The sequence below is a fragment of the Opisthocomus hoazin genome, chromosome 6 (assembly GCF_030867145.1).
Source record: "Opisthocomus hoazin isolate bOpiHoa1 chromosome 6, bOpiHoa1.hap1, whole genome shotgun sequence".
NCBI lineage: Eukaryota > Metazoa > Chordata > Aves > Opisthocomiformes > Opisthocomidae > Opisthocomus > Opisthocomus hoazin.
Window position 1 is genome coordinate 52,455,596 of NC_134419.1, and position 25,106 is coordinate 52,480,701.

Below are 25,106 nucleotides of genomic sequence, written 5' to 3' on the forward strand. Positions count from 1 at the left end.
TCAGCAATATGAAATTAATAAATCCAGCCAAGAAGAAGCAGTTACTAAGCCCACTGAAAAACGTGCCAGGAAGCAAAAACTTTATGTCCTCTAAGCAGATGACAGCAAAAGCATTAGAAGTGTCAAAGTATGCATCAAATGAGGGGCATGTCAAGGTGCTCTGCAAAAAATCCTACAGACAGACAGTGCCCCAGGAAAAAATAAACCAAACCAACCCAAGAACTCAAGAAGTCATCTAGTCCGCCTCCTGCTCTCAAAGTGGTATGAGTTGTGGCAGACTTTGTCCAACTGGGCTTTGACCAGAAGCTCTCTGGGCAGCCTTTGAAAAGCTGACATGTACATTTGCATAGAACCTGTATATCTTTTTATGTTGTTAAAACTAATTTAACTATACCTACCACAAGGACCGCAAATATTTTAGAACATTTTTTGTATATATGATTAAAATCTAAACTTTTTGTATATCTAATTAAAATCCAAAACCAAATGGGAAAGTGATTCTGAAAATTGTTTAAAGAGGAATTAGAAGATAACTGGAAGCCCAAAAGATCAAGCATAGACACAACAGCGTGAGCAGATGATCAGATACACAACTGCCCCCAAATCAGAAAGAACTGACATGAAGAATGAAACTATTCACACAGACTAACAGAATGGCTTGTATCTTCCTTACTTTTACACTAAAAGATGAAAAGACAGAGAATATGATGCTTTCATGTACCAGTTTTCTCTAGAAAATAGCAGGATGGGCTACCTTACACAATAAAGGGGGGGAGGGGGGGAGGGGGAGAAAGAGAGAAATACAGTAGAATATTGAACTTCATTCCAGTATTTACCTGAGACTCCTTAATCAACTAGTGACCAATTAAATTAGCAACATTTACAGATATTAGTGCTAATGCTACTATTATCAGCAGGAAGTAGTTCTTTAGGTAAAGAAAGTTCTGTACAAGAACCCATACAAACAGTGAGTATGGTTAATTATAATAGGTACTGACTGCTCTGTACAGTCAGGGTGAACTCCAACTGCAAAAGACAGCTGACTGACAAGAAAGTGATTGTCCTTTAATTTCCTGCTACTTTCAATTCTATGTAGAGAGCATGGAAAGGCTGAAAAAGTTCCAGAAGATTTTTTTGGTTTTTACTTGTAGTTTAGAGTTTACAAAGGCTGACGACAAGAATACTTCCTCCTAACCTGCAATGTAGAAAGAATCTTCTCTAAGACTCAGAACAGCGGACCTTAATAAAGATTCCAGAACATCAGTTACCAACTCTAAGTACATCAACTCACTGTTTTGGTTTGGCCTGGATAAATGCCAGGTGCCCACCAAAACCACTCTATCTCTCCCCCTCCTCAGATGGACAGGGGAGAGGAAATATGATGAAAGGCTCAAGGGTCAAGACAAGGACAGGGAGAGATCACTCATCAATTACTGTCATGGACAAAACAGACTGAACTTGGGAAGAAAAGGAAGTTTAATTCATCACTAATTAAGTCAGAGCAGGATAATGAGAAAATAAAACTAAACCTTAAAACACCTTCTCCCCACCCCTCCCTTCTTCACGGGCTCAACTTCAGTCCCATTTCTCTACCTCCTCCCACCCCAAGCAGCGCAGGAAAATGGGGAAGGGGGGTTACGGTCAGTTCATCACACATTGTCTCTGCTGCTCGTTGATTCTCAGGGGGAGGACTCCTCACACTCTTCCCCTGCTCCAGCGTGAAGGTCTCTCTCATGGGAGACAGTTCTCCACAAACTTCTCCAATGTGAGCCCTTCCCATGGTCTGCAGTGCTTCGTGAATTGCCCCAGCGTGGGTCCCTTGCACAGGCTGCAGTCCTTCAGGAACAGACTGCTCCAGCGTGGGTCCCCCATGGGGTCACACGTCCTGCCAGCAAACCTGCTCCAGCATGGGCTCTTCTCTCCACGGGTCCGCAGGTCCTGCCAGGAGCCTGCTCCAGCGCAAGCTCCCCACGGGGTGACAACCTCCTTCAGGCATCCACCTGCTCTGGCATGGGGTCCCTTCCACAGGCTACAGGTGGATATCTGCTCCACCGTGGACCTCCATGGACTGCAGGGGGACAGCCTGCCTCACCATGGTCTTCATCACGAGCTGCAAGGGAAGACTCTCTGCTCTGGCGTCTCGAGCACCTCCTCCTCCCTCCTTCTTCACTGACCTTGGTGTCTGCAGAACTGTTTCTCCCACATGGTCTCACTCCTCTCTCTCAACTGCCATCTCACTGCAGTTTTTTCTTCCCCATTTTAAACATCATATCACAGAGGCGCTACCACCATCACTGACTGGCTTGGCCTTGGCCAGCAGCAGATGCGTCTTAGAGCCAGCTGGCACTGGCTTTATCAGGCATCAGGGAAGCTTCTGGCAGTTTCTCACAGAAGCCACTCCTATAGCCCCCCGCTACCAAAACCTTGCCACACAAATCCATAACATTCACAAACAATGGTTAGAAACTGAATAAAACTATATTGAATAAAATGAACATTGCTTCAAACACTATTAAGATATGATTTCTGAAGTTGTTCTTAAGTACAGGCACTTATTTGCCTTACTTATCTCAGAATAATATATAAGCAAGACAAGTAAAGAAATCCAGTAAATACAAGACGACTATGTTTTTTTTTAGAAGAAATGTGGAACACTGCTGAAAATCTTGTGATTAGCTCTCAGGAAAAAAACCAGCACAACAGTTTTAAAAAAACACACTACAGAGCAAACAAACACTTTGAAAAATAGGGTATCAATGGGCTTTAAATGTTTATCTGTCTATCTCAAAATGTATCAGATTATATCACATAGACTGATTGCACCCATTTGCAATGTTGCTACGCTTCACCTCCATTTAATACATGATACTTCATACAAGAAACCTGCATTAGCATTCTGGACAAATTCGTCGATTCAGAATGAGGTACCTGCAACCCTTTTACACTAAAAATTCTTCTCAAATACTAACACTACATACTTTTAACAGCAAGCAAGTCACTACAGAAGAGAAGGAACTCTTCTCTGGGAATTTGACATCACTACTGCAGAGTACGAATACAGACGTTAAAACATTTAATTACCCAGAAAAGATGACTCTTACATGAACGCTGCTGGAGTCTACCATGTGGAAAAAACCCCACATTGTTTGAAAAGGATTTCGGCATCTTATTTGGATCAGTCTCCTCCTCAAAAATAAGACCAACACTACTTTCGGTCATTCATAGCTTTGTCCAGCTAAGTCTTGAAAACCTCCAAGAACAGAAATTTTAATGTATCTCTGTTCTAGTGTTGCATTACACATTTAACAAATTACTCTCCCGCCTGCCCCCCTGTCCTACCTAAAATTATTGTGCTGCAACTTGTGGCTACTGTCTCTACCATGGCTACTGTCTCTCGCAGAGAGCATCTGGCACCATTGCCTCTGTAACCACCCCCCACGCAGCTGTAGGCTTCTATTCAATTGCTCCTTGGCCTCCACCTCTCCAGGTTAAACAAACCCTCAACCTCTCCCTCCCCTCACAGGTCACCTGCTTTAGGCCCCTGGCCATCCTGAGAGCCCTCTGTTTTCCAGAAACCTTTTCCCCATCATTTCTGAATTCAGCTAGGCCTATTTTGGGAACTGTACAGCGAAGTCCTCAAACTCTCTTAAGTACCCTCCTGTTTCCAAAAGACACATTCTCAGCTTTTTCCCACCTCCTTTTTGGCATTCTTGTTATAATCAATGTATCATCTTTTTTTGTTTGAAGTACTAACACTGAATATTATTTATTTTACCATGAATGATTCCTCAGAGATCTGCTTCACAGTATTTCCTGAAAATCTAACCTCCCCTTCCTAAAAAACAAGCATAAAGGGCCCCCAGGAAATCTAATAACAATATAAATAGACCTATTACTTGTAGCCATCCTCAGTCTACATCTCTTGTAGAAGAGATCACTAAACACTTCTCACTTCAAACCCAGGAATCAGTTTCAGGAAATTATTTTAAGCCCCTCTCAACACCAAGAATAAAGTTACTCGGAAAATGGTAATAGTCTGATAGAAGAAATGCTAACTTGCAGCTTCAGTCAGGAAGGAAGTTATGAACTTCCTCCAGATAAAAAAACAAACAAACAAAACAAGCTGTTGAAACATCTATGGTTTCTCCCAAACATTTTTGTTGATTGGAAGGAGCATCAAACTGCCTACTGCCTAACCTAGCTGTTAAGCTCTGAGTATTCCACGAGAGAAGCATGACTGCTTCTTTATATTGCTTTGGAAGGGTTAAGGTATCTGTAATGAATTTTTTGTACATGCCCAAGGTACACACATTCTAATATGCTGACTGAAGCTATCTACCTTTTAATTTTTAATTCTTGACAGCGATCATAGTGGAGCACGAGTGACGCACAGTTGTATATTCCTGCATAAACTCCATGATGAAGGTTCTAAAATTGATGGATGTATTACTTACATTTTGCTGTCTCCTGAATTATTCCAAAACTACTCTAGCTGCAGTGTTCAATAGCGCTAGGTAAACTGAAGGATGGTCTGGTGTTCTCATCAACTGCAAGTCAAAACAAAGCCCATGGCAGACAAGACTAGCTTTAGAGATGACCTTGTACAGTGCTGGCAGTGGTGGGATTCTGGCAGAAAACAGAATCTGGTCCCTGGAAAGTAAGAAGCAGCCCTACTTGCAGAAAAATTTGTTCAGCATATAATGCATTCAATGCCACTTCTCCAAATACTGTCATGAACAGTAGTGCCGAGAGAATTACTGAGATCTGAGGCGAACATAATGACCACAAGCATATAATTTATGGTATCAGCAAGACTCAATTTTACTATGTTAATAGGTTCATAGGTTCATAATCCTTACATAAATACACATGCATACATAAACCCTACTGAATTATGCATATGCTCCCCCCATCAAGATCTGTTGCATCATTTCCAAATCTAACAGTTCATAGTTTCTAAGGAGGGAATCAGGAAGAGCTGAGGGCATGTTTGCCAGAAAGGAATCTGGGTGAGACACCATGAAAATCTTAAGCAGAGCAGACTTTGGAACTTTTAGCCATAAACAGTTGGAAATACTACGGGGGGGGAACCCTGTAGTTTTATTATTATGATATAGCATGTTATAACAATTTTGAATTTTATTATAAAACTTTTTAAAAGTATTCCATGCAAAAATGAAAACTGTGGAAGGTGCTTTTTGTAGATTCAGGTTAGAAAACAACAACAAATGATAGCTATGAAGAACTGAGAGTGATCTAAAGCTACGGAACAAGAAGTTACTGCTATTTTTCAGGTGTAAGGATATCCTTAATGAGACTGGATTCATGTTGAAGATATAAAACAAAAGAGTCCTCATAGACTATGGAATACAGAATTAACTCTTAAGCACTAATGATTTTTGGCATAAAGTTACTCAGTCCACAGTCCTGCTCAGCAGGCAGATCATGCTCTGACACGTAGACATTACAAAACCAAATGGTTAGAAGAGCAGTAAATCCCAAAGAATTCAAAACTTTTTGGTCTGTATGAAAAAAAAACCAGTAGGTATGTCTCACCAACTGGCTTCAGGAAGCATCAGAAAAAGCCAGAGCTGTTAAGAACTAAAGTGTTCCTATTACAAAGAATTTATAAAACAGACAAAAACTTAGTCTGCTGTAAGGCAGATGTCATCTCCAATGCACCTATGCTGTTCTAAAAGACAACAGTACAAAAAGATTCTTTGAATGTTGAATGGCAAAGGAAATAATTGTTAAACTGGTGTCTGAGACACAGAAAGTTAACCACGGACAAATGCAACGGCCACAGCTCGCTTACCATAATTCCCAAAAGAATGCAAAATAGCAATAGTATCAGGGTCTGAAGGTGCAAAAGCACAAGAAAAACATGATAAGAGTAATGGAAAAACACTGCCACAGAGGCTCTGGAAAACACATTCAAAATAACCGCATGAAAGGTTAGAGAGCTGGAAGTGAAAGGCAGACTACAGAATTGCAAATGAAAAGTCCTTAACATTACAGAGGTTAAGGCACCTCAGACCCTGTGTGAGAAAGTCACAGCTGAAATCAAGGTAGGGGTTTTGATGTGGGCACACAGAAAAACACTGTTCAAGTTGGAGAGTTTGCTTCAGTTAAAAGATACCTAGTACAGAGAGCACTAGTGGTTCTCTGACCTTGTTATCAGCTTAAGAAAGAGCTGTCATTACGAATGGACTCTACTGAACGGGACCAGGACAGTGATTCTTAAGATCTAAAAGCAAAAATATATTAAAAGGGATAGATAAAGGTTATATACACATTGGAAAGTTATGAGTCATTTCTTAAAATAGCCTCAAGTGAAGAGAAGCAGTGAAGAATTTATCACAAAGTGTCACATATGATGAACACTGAGGGGCAATTCTACTGAAAAAAAACCACCTAAAACCCAAAAACAAACCCACCCAACAGAAGTTGTCTCCTGGAACACATATACATGTAGATTTCTTACAATGACTGGAAAAAACCCACTGTACATTATTATCATCCCCACTTCCCGAACAGGAATAAAAACACAGTTTTACTAAGGGCCTGTGGAAATTAAGGAAACAAAGACAACAGTGGTGTTCCTACTTTAATGAAGAATTACGCGAGTGTCCTCTGCTCCAGAATCAGACTGCAAGTAAACCTGGCTTCACCAAGTGTATATGGCGAACTCATTATCGTGAGAGCAAGATTTAGAATTCACAAGAAATCCTCCCATTTCCAGTTTCTTGCACAAACGCCACTTGGACCGAGAGACCTTCCCCTCGTTTCCCCCCCTCTCTCCCTCTAACTAGTTGAAGCAAGAGCATGTTTGTCAAATCCATGCTGGTAATGGAAATGTATTTACTCTCCTGAATCGGCAAATCATCTAACAACCAAAATACACGAAAACTAAATTGAAAACTGTAAAAATAAAGTTATGAGTTTAGTTATAAACATAAATTTCTTTAACATTAATGCTGTGTTTTAAATGCTATTCTTACTAACTTTCACCTTGAGAAGGAGAAAAGTTTTTTGAGACAGGGTGTTTAAGGACAAGACTCTAGACAGTGAGTCTGCACTGGGCACTCTGAAGCTTTTACTAAACAAAGCCTGTTGGAACAGCGCACTGAGTACTTTGGATGATCATTAAGCGCAACAGTATTTTAAAGCAAGTAGATGTGTAGTCAAAGGCATCTTAACTCACACACAGTGTTTCTAATCAACATAGACACTACCGTTACTAAGAGTGAAGAAAAGCTACTATTGAGCTACAGGAAATGAAAAAAAGATTTGCAAAAAGAAATGGCATTATGTTGAGAGTCATTTTTTGATTATCTGGAACACAAAAAAATTTGATGACATTTCTTCCTATTTTTAAGAACACTCTTCACATCTGAAGCATAACTCAGTTTTTAAAGCCAACATTTTTAGCATAGTTTCATGTAAGGATTAGAACAGAGACTTACAGGAAAAAAGAAAGCTCACTGCAGACTTAGCAAAATGGAGGTTATTGACTCTGTAATAGAGTAATAGCCACAAGAATGAAGAGTTGTGGCTTAAGTTATAGTCTTACAATCATCATGTGAGTCTAAAGAAAAAATACTTTAGTCTAAGTCATGCAAACATCCTCAGCATTTTTCTTACTTAATGTTTTTTTCCTCCCCTAGCTCTTACAATAATACTCTACTGAATAGCTTCTTACAAGCTGTTCCTTGTCCAAGTTGTACACAAATTTCACAAGTTCACCAATTCCGTAAGCTTGCATACTAAAGCCTTGCTCCATTTTTTCCATCAAATGTTTTGGAAATTGTTTTTTAATATTTCACAGTGAAAAAAGTCAGTTCTTTTTAGCAGTCTTTTGGCTTCACAAGCAAGAGTCAAAACCTCTGAATACTAAACAGACTCGAATAGCAAATATTATTTTTAAATTTCATTCTGAGGGTGATGAATGAGCAGTGGAAAATGTTTTTTCATTAAAAAATACTTGGCTTTTTAAATTGATGAAAACTTTTGATTTTGCATGCACCACAGAATGAGTGAGATTCATCCACATCATTTTAGCTACCCCCAAATAAATCACCTAAGGTTGGGCATATTGGTATCTTTTATACTACAAGAAGAGGTAAGGAGCTTCAACAGCTGATTCATCCTATTAATCTGAATGTGTGTCTTAGGAAAAGTCAATGAAGTGTCTGAAGTGCTTCTCTCTCCCCATTTTGGCTTAGATGGCACGCCAGAAGAGGATAAAATAAGTACCAAATGTCAGAACAGGCAGGAGAATACTGAACGCAAAGCCTTATGTTTCCTCCTCAGCTGCTGTTTTATGACTGGTGGGAGAAAACGTAACATTCTTGAACTGGAAAAAACAGACAATCCCCACTGCAAAAGGTTCAGACAGTGGACAAAGGAAACTGTCAACCATTTCACATAAGCTGTTGCAACAGGTCTGCAAACTGTGTTTAAAAAAGGCAAGTGAAGCATCTAGAAAAATACGTCATTAGCTTGTGCACATAAGCATGCAAGACATGGAAGTACATGGAAAAGCTAAATAAAAAGCAGAAGAGAGAAGGAAGTTCATATCAAATAATTCTAGTATCTTTTATTGCTGAGATAAATTACCTTTTCCCCGAGAAAAGCAACACAGTAGATTCAATCCACCCTGCAGAATCATTTCATAAAGCACAATACAAGAAAGCTCTATTTCAGGTCGAGTAGATCAGATAGTATGGAGGCTATACAACTGATCACACTGAAAGGGCTATAAAGTGAGAGAAGTCTCTGGAAGGTGGCCAAAATAATAATCTTGGGACCAAGAAATAAACAAATAAATAAATTAATCAGTGACACTGGCAAACAGTATGATGTCAAAACATGCTGCCAATACAGAACACAAATGGCTCAGGAAGAACAGAATGACTTCTAGGACAAAATCATAGAAAAAGGCTTCAAAAAAAGGTAACTAAAACTTGTGAAGGTTTTAAATAAAAATCAAACTCTCCAAAACAGGTCTAAAAGTTTGACGTGTTTGGGCCACTGAGGCCAAGTGTTTTTAACCCAGGTGGAAGCAGAAAAGTTGTTCGCATTTACACAAGAACAAAATGTACAAACTGGACATGCATAAATGCCAGAAATTTGAGGAAAATCTTTAATTAGAAGTAACAGGCCTATACAGCTGTCAAGGGCATAATGGAGCCACAAATTGTACTTGGTATCCCTCGCTGTATCAAAGAATTATGATTATGTGATACTCAACATAAAGCTCTTTCAGCCTCACTAATAGGTCATGAGGACTGTTTGGATATGAGGTCTCTCCCTCACTCTGAAATGTCTTAAAAACTTGTATTTGCCCAGACGATCACTCACTTAATGAAAAACAATCAATCCCCAACTACAAGTAACATGGCTCGTATCACATCAGAAGAGCAGTAATCTCTAAAACTGTTAGATACCAGTCAATTCAATTACCACTTCATAGTTTCTGGGCACAAATACCACATGAATAACAGTTTTAATGACTTTCAGTGAGATGTACACAATTTAAACATAGGGTATTTATAAAAAAAAATCTGATTTACATCCCTCATACTGAGAATCATTTGGAATTCACAGGCAGGGACACAGCTTTATAAACACTTCCTCAGGCAGGAAGAAATTTTCCAATCTATGTTCAACCTTACATTTGATATCACCACTCTCAGAGCTTAAACTCTGTCTTAATCCATATTTCAAAGTGAGTGAGAACAGCATTGTGTGTCACACCAGTATCTGTCTCAGAACAACGCCTTCTGCTGACCTTTAAAATGAGAACAGTTAAATTTGCTTTTCATTTCAAATACGTCATTGCTAGCTAAGCCCTATCCTTCTGTGAATTACAAGGTATTTCATAATTCTAGTTTTAAGAGGCTGTGGACAATGGATTGCCGCAATTCCATCAGTACTACGGGAATAAGAAAACCACAGACTCAAACCTCCCGTGATTCAGAGGAAGACACCTCCACTAATTCCTTAAGACAGTTACAATATTTATCAACTTCGTCTCCTCCCTTTTCCTTGTTTTTTACAAGATCCTTAGATCTAAATAACCAGAGGATTTATATGTGTATACATACATATAGACGGATATAGTATATCATTATACCTTGACATGAAAGCAAAACTGCAGACAAAATTTACAATAAATACAGGCTTTATGAATGGATATATGCTATAATATAAATTGTTTACTTAAATTTAACTGGTCCAGATTCTGGCAGGCAGTAAATTGATAGAGTAGACTTTGATATTTAAAAATACAGTACAAGGCTACTCTTCCAGTCCTGAAATGGAAAAACCTTAGGTTTTTATAATCAGTGTTTCTAAATTTCTCATTTTGCTTTCATGCAACAGCACACAAACCCTATCAAAATGCAAGGATCTACATATTTAAATTTAACCAACAGTGCCAGACATTAGGAATGACAGAGAAGTACCAGTACTAACATTTTCACAGTCTTAACCATAACAGAATACAGGCTGAACCTCTACCACCTTTGCACTCCTAAAATCAAGATAGGAAATGCTGGTTTAAACAATTGCCTGCAGGGAGTATACAGACCACAAGACTGAACAGGATTTTCTCCAGTGGTCCATAAACGCTTCACACAGATTCTGGAGCACGATTCTCAATGCTGACTTGCAATCATCTGGAGTAATGAGTTGGCTGGAATGCTTTGCGGCTGTCTTTCCTACCCACACACCTACATGTCTTTCCCGCTGAAACCTGAGAACAAGAGGGGACAGAGCATGTCCCAATCTCATCATGATCTAGAACAAGGATGCAGTCAGCGTCCTCATTCAGACCAGGAGCTGGGGAGCGCTCATGCACCCCACAATTAGTTGTAGCCTCATTAACTTACACAGTACTGCACAGAAACTCTGTACAGACAGTGGCAGTCCAAATGAACTATTCTCACTATCAGATCATGTATTCTCTTCCTGCAGTCTTCTACTTCATTACTTTCCACGCTGATCCTATGGACACCAGCCTCCTTTAATATGTGACCCTGGCATATGTCTAAAGCAGGTCCATCTAGCAACCTCAAATAAGCAGCTGTTTTGTAACATAGCTGTGTATGATCACATAATCACAATGTCATAATGCATACACACACAGAGTGCAAATCAAGGCTGCAAAGACAACTTCAGGTCTGGTATTACCTAACTTCTAAGAGCTTGACTCTTGTGCACGCCTGCAGGGCTATGATCTCATTGGCATCACGGAAACGTGGTGGGATGGCTTCTATGACTGGCATGTTGGAATGGAAGGATACAGACTTTTTAAGAAGGACAGGCAGGGTAGACAAGGAGGGGGTATCGCCCTCTATGTCAATGACTGGCTGGAGCGCATGGAGCTCCAACTGGGGTTGGATGAGGAGCCAACTGAGAGCTTATGGGTCAGGATTAAAGGCAGGGCAGGGACTGGTGACATTATAGTGGGTGTCTGCTACGAGCCACCCAATCAGGTAGACCGAGCAGATGAGGCCCTCTATAGGCAGATAGGGGTAGCCTCACGATCACAAGCCCTGGTCCACATGGGGGACTTCAACCACCCCGTTATCTGTTGGCAGGACAACACAGAAGGGCATAAGCAATCCAGGAGGTTCCTGGACTGCACTGATGATAACTTTTTTCTCCAAGTGACAGAGGAGCCCACGAGGAGAGGTGCTCTGCTGGATCTTGTTCTCACCAACAAGGAGGGGCTGGTGAGGAATGGGAAGCTCAAGCGCAGCCTTGGCTGCAGTGACCACGAAATGGTGGAGTTCAAGATCGTTAGGGCAGAGAGGAGGGTGCACAGCAAGCTCACTGCCCTGGACTTCAGGAGAGCAGACTTTCACCTCCTCAGGGACCTGCTTGGTAGAGTGCCATGTGATAAAGCCCTGGAGGGAAGAGGGGTCCAAGAAAGCTGGTCAGTGTTCAAGGATCACCTCCTCCAAGCTCAGGAGCGACGCATCCCAACAAAGAGGAAGTCAGGCAAAGAAGCCAGGAGGCCTGCATGGATGAACAAGGAGCTCCTGGACAAACTCAAGCGCAAAACGGAAGCCTACAGAGGGTGGAAGCAAGGACAGGTAGCCTGGGAGGAATACAGAGACATTGCTCAAGCAGTCAGGGATCTGGTTAGGAAAGCTAAAGCCCTGACAGAATTAAATCTGGCCAGGGATGACAAGGGCAACAAGAAAAGTTTCTATAAGTCTGTCGGTGATACAAGGGAGACTACAGAAAATGTGAGCCCTCTCTGGTAGGAAACGGGAGACCTGGTTACCCGGGATGTGGAGAAGGCTGAGGTACTCAACGACTTTTTTTGCCTCAGTCTTCACCAGCAAGTGCTCCAACCACTCCACCCAAGTAGCAGAAGGCAAAAGCACGCATTGGGAGAATGAAGAACCTCCCGGTGTAGGAGAAGATCAGGTTTGAGACCATCTAAGGACCCTGAAGGTGCACAAGGCCATGGGACCTGATGAGATGCATCCGCGGGTCCTGAGGGAACTGGTGGATGAAATTGCTAAGCCGCTATCCATCATATTTGAGAAGTCTTGGCAGTCCAATAAAGTTCCCAGTGATCAGAAAAGGGGAAGCATAATGTCCATTTTGAAAAAGGAAGACCCAGGAAACTACTGGCCAGTCAGTGTTACCTCTGTGCCTGACAAGATCATGGAGCAGATCCTCCTGGAAACTATGCTAATGCACATGGAAAACAAGGAGGTGATTGCTGACAGCCAACATGGCTCCACTAAGGGCAAATCATGCCTGACAAATTCGGTGGCCTTCTATGATGGGCTAACTGCATTGGTGGGTAAGGGAAGAGCAAGTGATGTCATCTACCTGGACTTGTGCAAAGCATTTGACATTGTCCCGCATGACAACCCTGTGTCTAAATTGGAGAGACATGGATTTGATTGATGGAGCACTTGGTGGGTAAGGAATTGACTAGACGGTTCCACTCAAAGAGTTGTGGTCAATGGCTCGATGTCCAAGTGGAGACCAGTGACGAGTGGCGTCCCTCAGGAGTCAGTACTGGGACCAGTGCTGTTTAACATCTTGGTCGGTGACATGGACGATGGGATTGAGTGCACCCTCAGCATGTTTGCTGATGACACCAAGCTGTATGGTGCAGGCAACATGCTGGAAGGAAGGGATGCCTTCCAGAGGGACCTTGACAGGCTTGAGAGGTGGGCCTGTGTGAACCTTATGAAGTTCAACAAGCCCAAATGCAAGGTCCTGCACGGGTTGGGGCAATCCCACGCACAAATACAGGCTGGGTAGAAAATGGATTGAGAGCAGCCCTGAGGAGAAGGACTTGGGGGTGCTGGCTGGCAAAAAGCTCAACATGACCTGACAATGTGCGCTTGCAGCCCAGAACGCCAACTGTATCCTGGGCTGCATCAAGAGAAGCGGGGCCAACAGGTTGAGGGAGGTGATTCTGCCCCTCTACTCAGGTGGGGTCACACCAGAGTGGGAGTCCTCCATCCAGCTCTGGAGCCCTCAGCAAAGGAGAGACATGGACCTGTTGGAGTGGGTCCAGAGGAGGGCTGATCACAAAAATGATCAGAGGGCTGGAGCACCTCTCCCAGGAGGAAAGGCTGAGAGAGTTGGGGCTGTTCAGCCTGGAGAAGAGAAGTCTCCAGGGAGACCTTGCAGCAGCCTTGCAGTACCTGAAGGGGGCCTACAAGAAAGCTGGAGAGGGACTTTTGACAAGGGCAGGTAGCAATAGGACAAGGGGTAATGGCTTTAAACTGAAAGAGGGTAGATTTAGATTAGATATAAAGAAGAAATTCTTCACTATGATGGTGGTGAGGCACTGGGGCAGGTTGCCCAGCGAAGCTGTGGATGCCCCCTCCCTGGAAGGGCCAGGCTGGATGGGTCTCTGAGCAACCTGGTCTAGTGGAAGGTGTCCCTGGCCATGGCAGGGGGTTGAAACTACACGATCTTTAACATCCCTTCCAACTCAAACCATTCTATAATCATTTGATTCAATGTAAACAGTGCTCTTAGAGGGCCTTGTCACTAGTTTGCTTTGGGTTTTCTTACTGGGCAAAAGGGAAGGAGTAAAATGGAGGAGTGGCGTAACATATGCCTGAGAAAGCAGACACTCTATTGCACAGTACTGGAGAGATCCATTTGGCTGTCAACAACAACTTGTGTCTACACAAGATTATACAACTTGAGCCAAGAAACTAAGCACCAGTTTTTAATACTCATTGTACAGCAGTATTACAGTATTATTGTTGACTAGATCACTTAACCATCCCAAATATGTCTGATGTCTTCCAGCTGAGACAGATTCAGCAATTTTATGGTGTTTTCCTGAATATACTGGAATGCAGAGAATTTAACCTCTTTTTTCTCATAAATTACCTCAACATATGCTTTACAATTTAACTTCAGTCTTTGTTTTAACAAAGATTAAATGTATCTGTTCCTCCTTATGCACAATTTCTGTATCCTGTTACCTCCAATTTCCATCCTTCCCATTTCTGGCTCCCGGTCTCTTTTTCATTTGCGTTTTTATTTCTCTGCACTTTCTGTGTATGCTATTGTTCTATAATTCAATTTTCATTTACTCTATACTCTGCCTGTAATAATTTCTCTTCAGTAACACATTACCTTTTCACTGGGCATAAAGGATGCACTTCACTGCCCTAGGTTACTCATGCAAGCTAATTTAGGAGCCTATGGCAGCATAAACACAGAGTTCTCCCCTAGCGAATTGTCGCTTTGCAATCAGATGGCTCCTAAAAGACGCAGCAGTAACAGAATGTTTTGGGTTTCACCTGAGGGCTGCAGCTTACCTGCATTTTCCCTGTAAGCTGAAACAGTCAAAACAAACAACCAAAACTATCAAGCATCCAAAAAACCTCACATGACTCGATGTGTGTTCATTGCAGATCCTATAAATACAGGTAAGAATTAAAAGTAGGTTTCTTTTTTCCACTCCTATTGAATAATGTAAATATATTGAATTCTTAGGTTTGAAGTACTGCAAAGACATTTGAGCAGATGTCACCACGCTTGACGTCCCTTGACACAGGCAAACATTCCAACCAGAACCAGTTTTATGTCTTCCTGTCTTTTGTAGAGACATGGATTTAGATACATTATATATTACTGTCAAAGCAAGGCAACAGAACAGAAATCAGTGTCAGCTCCTAATGTGTTTAAACACTACCGGTTTCAAGAAAGAAGAGCTCAGCTTTTACATGGGAATCAAATCTATGCTTTCCTGTAATTGCTGCTTCCCTTGATATTTGTCATAGTACTTTCAGAAGTTATGAAAAAAGAACATCATGTTGAAACTTCTCAGATTTTCTCATCAAAATACCAGAAAAGATAACAAAAACAGGCAAGCCTATTTCAAACTCTTCTCACTATTTTGTCCCTTTTCCACTTCATTGCAACGTCAATTCACTCTTGTTTCACATGAAGACAGTTCTGTCCTGGACCCACTTGAACTGATTAAGAAAGAGCTCAAACAAAATTCTTGTCTTTTTTTGCAGTAAAATAAAGTAAATGTCAGTCAAATGTAAGGTACTGGAAATTTGTTTAGACTGACAGAGCTAGGATTTAGAACTCTGAGTTCATAAAGCTAAATCCTGCATTCCAGAGAGGTACAGACTTGCCAGAAAACTTCTGAATGAAAATTTTTTTAACTGCCCAACTATCAGACTTGCAACCACTAAAAACATGGAAGACCTGGGAGCTCCACAGACAACTTTTTAAATTAAGTATACACTATGAAATTCCTGAGATTCGTTTACATGAACAACAACGGCTTACAAAAACAACAGAAACCATTTCTAAAATAGTCCAGTTACACCCCTGCTGCCAGCACAGGGATATTCCAGTACAGGTTACCCTCTTTTTCAATATCATGAAAAACGAAATGGATACTGCAAACCATTTTAGGAGCTTCCAAATTTCTACAGCAAAACTGAAGATATCTGGGGATATTTATCACTGCTCAACAGTCCTTAAAGTGGTAAGTACACACAAATCACGAACCTGATTGTTTCTCTGATTTTGCCTTTCATCTGCTTAGAATAGATGTAGTGAGTCCAGTACAACAATGTGGAAAGCTGCTGCCTCATCAGTCACAAGTCCCCAAACATTGTTACTTGCATTTATTTAAAAACTCCAGTAAAAGTCTTTCATAACTTAAAAAGACCATACATAAATGATGTAATTCAAATCAAATTTTAAAAAGTAGTTCTGAACTGCATGGTATCATCATAACTGGATAGCATGCTGAAAGGAGGTAAGAGATCATACAGTCAATCATTAGTGCATAATTAGCATGTTAGATGAGAGAATCACAGGATTCACTTTTAACTGTGGCATATAAAGGAAAATTTATAACACTAAAGAAACTGAGAACATAGTTTAGAAATCAGACTTACCATTCTTGGTCAAATATTGAACATTCATCATCACTCCTTCGGTGTAAGCTCCTGGCTCATAATTGTCCATCTCACCCGAAACGATATGAGCTACTCTTGAAGCACGTCCTCGGATTGCACCTGCTGCACGATCTAAATTGTCCACATTTTGCTCTCTCAGTGAAATGATACACTTGTTTACGTCCTCAAGAATATGGCTTTCTGCAAATAAAACAACATTTCTTTTAAGATGGCACCTCTTAAACAATCAGATATATTTTTGACACAGAGTTGATTGCATGTTTACTTCCCTGTTGAATTGCATCGTCCAGCACAGGCTTGGATAAAAAGCTTTGAGCATGTAAACCTTAAACTAATTTCTTGATTCTTAGAATCCAAAGGTACAGTAACACTCTCCTATAAGCAACCGCCACAATAAAGTACTGAGTCAGAAAGTATTAGAAAAATATGAAAATCACAAAATCTTACATATCTAGTGAATATTCGCAGAAGGAAGGAAAATTTAAAGGGATTAAAGCTGTTACTTATTGTAGAAACCTTCTTAAGCCACTATGACAAAAGGTTCCATAATGACATGAATCTCTGTCGTCAAACAACTGCCCCAGCAACTAAACTAACTACTTTTACATCAGTGTGTTAGAATGTTCATGCTACATCAAATTCTTCTGTGAACAGAAAGAGTAGTATTTGGTGTGTGGTACTAAAATTACACTATTACATATTAAATTATTGCATGATTACATATTTTTCATACAATTTACATTTCTTACAGTAATATATTTACTGCATTACTATGTATATTATTCATATATATACTACTCGTGATATTGAAATAAATATGTGCAAATATCTACCTATATACACATACACATAGTATCACTTATCAACATATTAACATGATGACACAGCACTGGCTTTCCTGCTACAGCTACTTTCATCGTGCATTCTTCCCACACAATACTTGCCCTCTTCAGCTATCTCTGTCATCTCCTAACAACAGGATTTGTCTTTTCTACCATCATACTTTCATTCCTACAATATTATTTTTTCCTTAGTAAAATTTCCCTCTTCAGCATTCATCATCATCTCACAAATTCAAAGCCGCACTGAGGAAATGAAAAAATTCTGGTTTTCTTCATCTTTTCTACAGTATGGCAATGGGTTTGTTGTCAACTGTAATTAAATTATTTGCCACAGCATATCCAAAGCCTACCCATTTATACTTTACTATTCAAAACATATACATGTTATAGTCACCTTCTGCCTGTCCAAATACACATATATTCAAAATTTTACATTTCTGACACATAACAGACCATGACATTTGGGAATAGGCAGAACAGTGTTGTTAACCTATGTGAAAAATGTAATGACACAGAACCTCTGAAAGACAAAAAGTCTCTTAGACAGCAGTTCTTGGATGAGAGATTAAATGGGTGAAAGATGATCCTTCGAGTAAAAAGCCTTAAGAAAAAAATAAGCATGCACAAAATCATCCCACTACCAAAGGGCTGAAAGATGCAATAAAACAGGACCATTCTTCCATTAAAAAAAATAAAAAACAAAAACAAATCACAACAGTATATATCACAGAAATTGCTATCTTCTGAATCTAGGCAATATTTCACATTCACAGGGCTTCCTCAGTATTTGATAAAGTAAGATAAAGAAATACCTGGGAGGTGAAGAAGTGTGTTATCCAAAGAGGTACCCAGTGGTGTCGTTGCTAAGTACGGGAGTTTGAAATCAGCTGATCAGCTGACTCAGTCTTCCTTACAGACCAGACATGTTTGTATCTGGCAGTCACCTCCAATGCAGGTAGAACTGCAAAGCTGCTTTTGCTGTTTCCTCTTTGACAGGCTTCTTTTGTTTGTTTTTTTAAGGGAGGCAGTTGCCCTATGCCAAGACAAACTCAGCTGCCTGACACACTTCCACACTAAAAGGCACCGAACACTCAGTACAGAAGAGACACTTCACTTATCTTGAACCTTTCTTTGCTGTTTCACTCAGCTCTATGCGATTTAATGACCCGACTGAGGGAAGTTTGATGCTGATTTGTGTCTAAGACAGCCAGAAAAGAGAAATTATTATAAAACATATAAATACAACATGAGCATGGCACATTATCATTTCCAAGTCACCCATGCATAATGTCAGCAGCTAAAAACAGAACAAATTGTTGGCTAGAGGAAAGCACAAGGAGAAAATGGTTGATTAAGGACTGATGGAAGCTACTGTTGGGTTGACTCGTTCAGAAACGAAAACGTAGACAAATGCAGAAGGGTGCCAAGCAATTATACAATTCTTCTTATAAATTATTACCCTTCTGTCTTTCTGAACACCCATCTTCTCAACATTTTTCAAATGGCAGTAGTAAATCTGTATTTGCGCATAACAAACTATTTTTTGATACCCGAATTTGTAGTAACAGAAAAAAGAACATCAGTCTGTAGGAGGATGGAGATGAAGGAGAAGATACTGATACTAAAGTAAGACTGGTCATAAAACCAAATGGTAACAGACCTGAGTAAGAATTCAGATCAGGCTAGAAGACAGTATCACTAATGTGAAGATTTTGAGAGAACAGGTATGTGGTATGCTAGGATTCCCATCTGTAGCACCACTATTGAAGCACTTGGTCCATTTTTTCAGGCAAAGTAATGTAAATATAAAATTTAACTTATGGTATAGATGGTAATATCATAAAATATAATTAAAAGGAGAATATGCTTATGGCTTTTAAGCTTAAACACGTCTTAAAAGCTTCCATATTAATTTTATTATTGAATTTCCTTTCCTACACAGACCTAAATTCTGCGGTCTCTCAGAGAATGTAATACAAGAACATTAGAAATGCAAGATGTGAAGGTAACAGATTTGCTCTATCTTCAGGAGCACCATTGTGAAACATCTCTTGCATCAACCCATGAAATAATTCAGATCTTACATTTTTCTTCTCACAACCGTCATTCAGGATTAAATTACATTTTATGTTATACAATACACTGGACAACATTGGTAACTTGGACATACAAAACACGTTATTAGGTAATCCTGAATTACTAACTGCAGCTGGCATGAGTATCTTGGGATTCTACCTCTGCAAAAATCACGAGTTACAGTCCAGTTTACAAAACCGCTACATCATAGAATGCCTCTCTGAATACGGAATGTCCATATCCCTCCAGGTACATGTCAGGTGGTCAGCAGAAAAAAGAAAAGTTTAACAGTGGTGACTTTGTTAGCATTGTTTCTTCAGTCTGTGCATATTCTCTGACTACCCCCATGGACCACCATCTACATGGAATTAGAGCAATGACAGGATCAGCAACTATTTCAGTTCCCCCCATGTCAAACACAACACATGAAACTGCGAAAGAAAGGGGCAAATGACACAATGCACAAAGACATTTCAGGAGCTACCCTGTGCTGTACAGGTTAGTATCTCCTCTTTCTTTTTTCAGGCATCTCTCCCTGTGTGTCTTCCACGGTGGGAGGTCTCCAAACAATCCAGTTTGTGAATGTGCACCAGGCTGAAGAAGGCTGAAGCACTGAAGGAAATGGAGAGGACTGACATGATCAGAATGCAGGAGAAAGGACTAACAATATCCCACTTCTGCTGCCACAGTTATGTCTAAAATGAAGTAGTACACATCACCATTGCATTAGCTTTAATATTGTCCAAGTGTTAACAGAGATAATTACAGAAGTGGATAGAGCAACTCCCACTTTAAAGGCCTTTGTATGAAGCATACACTGCCTTTTAACTGTTCAGCAAAGACAACAACTAAAGGGCTTAGTCCCGTTTAAATAGAAAGGTAGGGCTCTTCTGATACTTGCCAAGTGAAATCTCCATAATAGAAAAACATAGTTAACTGGCTATCTTGTGTGATATGAATCTCAAGTAAATTTCAAAAAAAAACCCACCGCATCTGGCCTAATGGAAATACTACATAAATGGAACACATCACAGGAAGCTCCCAGTTTCCAAACCCTTCTAAGAGGTGTCAAAACCCACACCTTCATGGAGAAAGAAAAAGTGAACTTGAGGCCAGATGCTGAGTGGAAATGCTATTAGAACTGTACGCTGTGGCCTGAGATCCCAGTTAGCTGTGTCCTTCCAAATTGGTAAGAATGCTTTTAAGTAATTTTAGAATCTAACTATCAAAGCCTGCAATAATGTCAGGGAATCTAAATGAGAATGTAATACATCCTTCCAGATACTGTGTTTCAGAGAAGACAAAGATGGACACAGATTTTAACAACTGTATATGGCGCATCCACCTTGTACTAGAAAAGATGTGCAACACTTTTTCTTGCTACATCCATACATTGTCACATGTAAGGGGTCAGTTTAGCACTTGACAAATGCCATACTTCTGTCAAAAACTCACAAGCTCGTGTCAGTGTGACAGAATGCACAGACAACATGTGCACTCAATGAGCATAAAATGACCTCATCCACACTCACTGGTACTATACAGCGGTAGCCTTTCTGAATATCCATAGCTAACACGCAGTCTCTCACAATGTTCTGCAACTCTTCCCAGATGAGGTACTTCACAATCAATAAAACACTGCTTAACTTCATTTTCTCCAGGCATAAACAAGCTTCCACATTTGCCTTAGCACATCTAATGGAAAGGGAAACAAACCAGCACTGATCACCGTCCAGCTGAGACTGTTGTAACCTGTATCCTTCTCACAGATGCTTTCTCCGCCTACACAAAATGCATTAGATCAACTTTTGATTTTCATCCAAGTATTGTACCTTCCAAACCCGAAAAGGAAGATTAGGATGATGTACCATCTCTTTGTCATGAGTCAGAGTGTCTAGTATAGGAGTTAATTGTAACAGTGGACTGATAGATGTTTAAAGAAATTGTCAGATTGCCACAGTCACCACAGCAATTATCACGAGTGGTGCACTGTACCTTCTGATTTTCCTTTGTGATCTTGGTGTTAGTTGTACTGGCCAAAAATCGTGTCTCAGCTGAGCTAACCACTGGATAATAAAGCTGTCTGACAAAGCCATGACTCAGACTGTCTCTGGGACAAAATCAATAGGTCTTCCTCTGCACGTCATCTGAAGAAAAAGACAGGTGATGCCCTTCCAACTCCACCTGGCACTGATAGGGCCTCAGTTGAAGCACTTTTTATTAAAGTTTCTCCACTCAGGTCAAGAAAATCATGGACCAAACGGAAACATTACAGAAAAAAAGAAAAAGAATTATCAGAAATTTAAGAAATATAGTATATGAAGTAGCATTAGAAAACTTCATTTGTTTGGTCTCCTGAAGACAAGATGAAAAATAAAACATACTTTCCTGCAAGCCCTAAACCATAAAATTCGATGTAGAAATGTATGCAGTGATAGTTTAGTCTGACCAAAATGATTTCTATCTTTTACCATCTGTTGGCATGATAAAATGTGAAACAAAGAAACTTTGCACATAAAGTAAACCACTCCTACTCCCTAGGCATGGTACCTTCTAGTGCTACTCAGAAAAGGATTTCAAGTTTTCCATTAACGGCACTATCTAGTACGGCAAAAGACACACTCTTGTAGACTCATAATGATTTGGTGAAACCCAAAAGACATTTGAAAGCAAATAATTATTAATAATATCCATACCTAGATTTAGCAATTTCTGGTGCCAATGTTAAGACAACAAGACCACTAAGTGGAAGATGCAAGTCCCGCTGTACAATCCCCTGTTACCACTCCTCCTGTATTCAGAAAAAAAGAGAAGTTCCATTTAATTTCCACCTTTCTCCTACATACTGAAGTTCAGAGAATACTGAAGGCTAAATCTCCATAAGCAATCTTATGAAATAGGTTTTCTTGGCACTTGGGGCTCTTTTAATATAATATCTACATTCCACAAGCAAGACAGTGTCTTAGTCACTATTCAAAAAAGAAATCACTGCTAAACACTTCATGTTCAAAGCCCCTGGCAACTTCAGTAGAAGAATTTTTAACTGAATAAAGAAGTGGAGAAAAAGAATTACTCAGAACAAGGAAAATAAATATCCTTTCTTCTCTGATTTTATTAATTAAATACATTTTATCTGCCAAAACTAAGAAACTAGATGATTATTTCTAATACTATTTGTTGCTAATCTAGCTGACAACAGCATCATTCTGTCTGAGACCAAGACTGGCACGGAGAGACAGGGTTCAAAATGGTCTGATATTTACTCAAATGCATGGTGGTTCTCAGACGCTCAGTTTTAGACACATACAGCTGTAATATGAAATGCACATACAGGTCTATTGCTATGTCCATCTTAAATAATGGAGGAGGATCCAGAAAGCTACATGCTAAGGCTTCACCTCAGTTCCTAAAAAAGTTGCAGAACAAGACCTGATGGAAAGCGTTTCCAGGCACACGAAGGACAGGAAGATGATTAGGAACAAACAGCATTGATTTACCAAGGGCAAATAAAGCATGGCCAAACTGATTCTGTTCAGTGATGAAGGACTGGCTCTGTGGACGAGAGGAGTGCATTGGTTATTGCTTACTTCAAAAACATTTTTGACACAGTCTCCCACAGCCACCTTACAGAAACACTAGAGTGACAGTACAAAGTCTGCCACAACTACAATCTCTTCCTGAAAGGGGAGCAGTGATGCCATGAGAGATCAAATTTGGGAAAGCGCATACATGAAAAGCCTCCTGAGTTAATAGGTATGCCTCATGCTAACGGGTACTAGGCTGCAAGGCCGAATTTTCCTGAAAGAAGAACATGTCTAGGAAGCATGCCAGATAGTTCCAGGAAAGAGTGAGCTAACTTGGAGAAAGGTAAAAAAAGTGTCCAGTACCATGGGACATAAGCACAAAAACACAGTGGCTATCTCAAACAGTGAACTGGAGGCTGCACAACAAAAGCTACCAGACAACAGAATAGGGATGGAAAATGAATATGGATGTGGACAGAGAAAAGCAGGGATGGCATAAGGGCACTCTCCTAGGCAAGGTACTGAAGTTCTTCAAGATCTGTCACTATCTATGAAACTCACTACAGATGAATTTTGAAGGAAAACAGAAGCATTGCTTTAAACTGTAGAATAAATTTCTTGTGTATGTTTTTAGAAACTCCAACTTGTAGTCTGAAAAATTAACTTCAGCTTTGTTCACAGAAAATACTAACCAAAGTGTGTATGTCTTTTGGATTTTACCTCAGGGTGAACAAAGTATTGACTGAGTTGGCAGCCTCTCCTTAATGTTCATTTTCATTCACATGTGCACAGATCATTCCAAGATGTTAGCATTTAAATTCAAGAAAGCTAAAAAGAAACAAAAAATCCCCCAAACAACCCCCTCCCCAAAGTCTCCCACCACATCACCACCAAAAAAACCCCTCTGAAAATTCAAAGAAATGTTTCTTGAAGTGTCTATTAATTACAGAGTTGGCAGCACAAAACTATCAGTTTAATTGGCTAATGAAGGTTTCAGATTACAGAAAATTTCTCTCCCTGCATGAGTGAGAACTACATAGCAATATTAATCCTTTCTTGAGTTTTATTTCTTTCCCTCGTTCATTTTCAAGTGATTACAATAAGATTTGGTTGGTTTGAGACGCTAAGTGCTTGTACTTCAGTCCTTACCCTTAAGATCTTGGGCACAAAAATCAGCCTACAGAGAAGTTCCTGGATTGTCATCTTCCCCATTCAGCATCCAGATTTATTCCAGGATCTTGGGGAAATGAAGGAACCACAGTCTTAAGTCCTGGCATGTTTAAGTCTCTCTGCTTTCCTAGAGCTTTACATGAGCCTGGCTCCAAGATCTCTGAAAACAAGGAAGTACACTGTAAAAGGATACAGGCCATCTTGATGTCCAGATAAGAATCTGAAGAGAGTAAAGGCAGAGAAAAAGTAGACCAGAAGCATAGACACTTGGATAGGCAAGAGATAAAGAGAAGCCACAAAAAGCAGAAACATAAGGATACCCAGCTTGGTAGGGGTCACTCCTCTATCTACATATTCCAATTCTCTCCTGGGCTACAAGACCAGCCATGACCAACGAAACACTTTCCTCCAGAACACACGGAGGTGGCATGCACTCATACACCTTGCCCTTAGACTCTTCATTTGACCTAGTTATTTAAACACACCCTTCTCATGTCAACTGAAATTGTTTGTTTTAGGGACAATCCACCTCATCCTTTATGTACACATGTAAATGTGCACAGCTGACTTGGGCCTTAGAGGTCCCCATTTCTCTCCTCTGGCTATAAAAACCTGAGAATGATTAGCTCACTTTTAATTCTAAAAATTACAGGAGATGGTTCATATTCATATAATCCATGATAATGTCCATGACAACAAATAATTTTTTATGTATTAATACTCTGTGACATGATGCTGACTTTGCAGGACAAGAAAGGAAAAATAATGAACTGGAAATGGTAGCAGGACATGAACGAGGAAAGAATGAGGGAGAAGAAACAGAGCATTCTTGGTTAATCTCTGGAAATCACCATAACCACAAATCATGTTCACAATATGTCCCCCCCTCCCTACTGCTACTAACTTCCAGAATGTACATAGCAAATTTTAGTCAGACTAGCCATGTCTCAGCTATGAACTTGGGTAACTATAATTACGTTAATAACCATTCTCTCCTAAAAGCATTGTCTTCACCAAAATAACTATAACCAACATACAGTAAT

At 40.1% G+C, this 25,106-nt stretch overlaps 1 protein-coding gene across 2 annotated transcripts in view; it reads right to left on the reverse strand.

Moving 5' to 3' along the window:
* CTNNA3 (catenin alpha 3) overlaps window positions 1-25,106 on the reverse strand; it is a 577,723-nt gene that overhangs the window by 120,044 nt on the left and 432,573 nt on the right. For both annotated transcript variants that reach the window (XM_075423092.1, XM_075423093.1), the window contains one exon: window positions 16,431-16,631. In XM_075423092.1, the coding sequence (XP_075279207.1) occupies window positions 16,431-16,631 (201 nt within the window). The remainder of the gene's footprint in view (window positions 1-16,430; window positions 16,632-25,106) is intronic.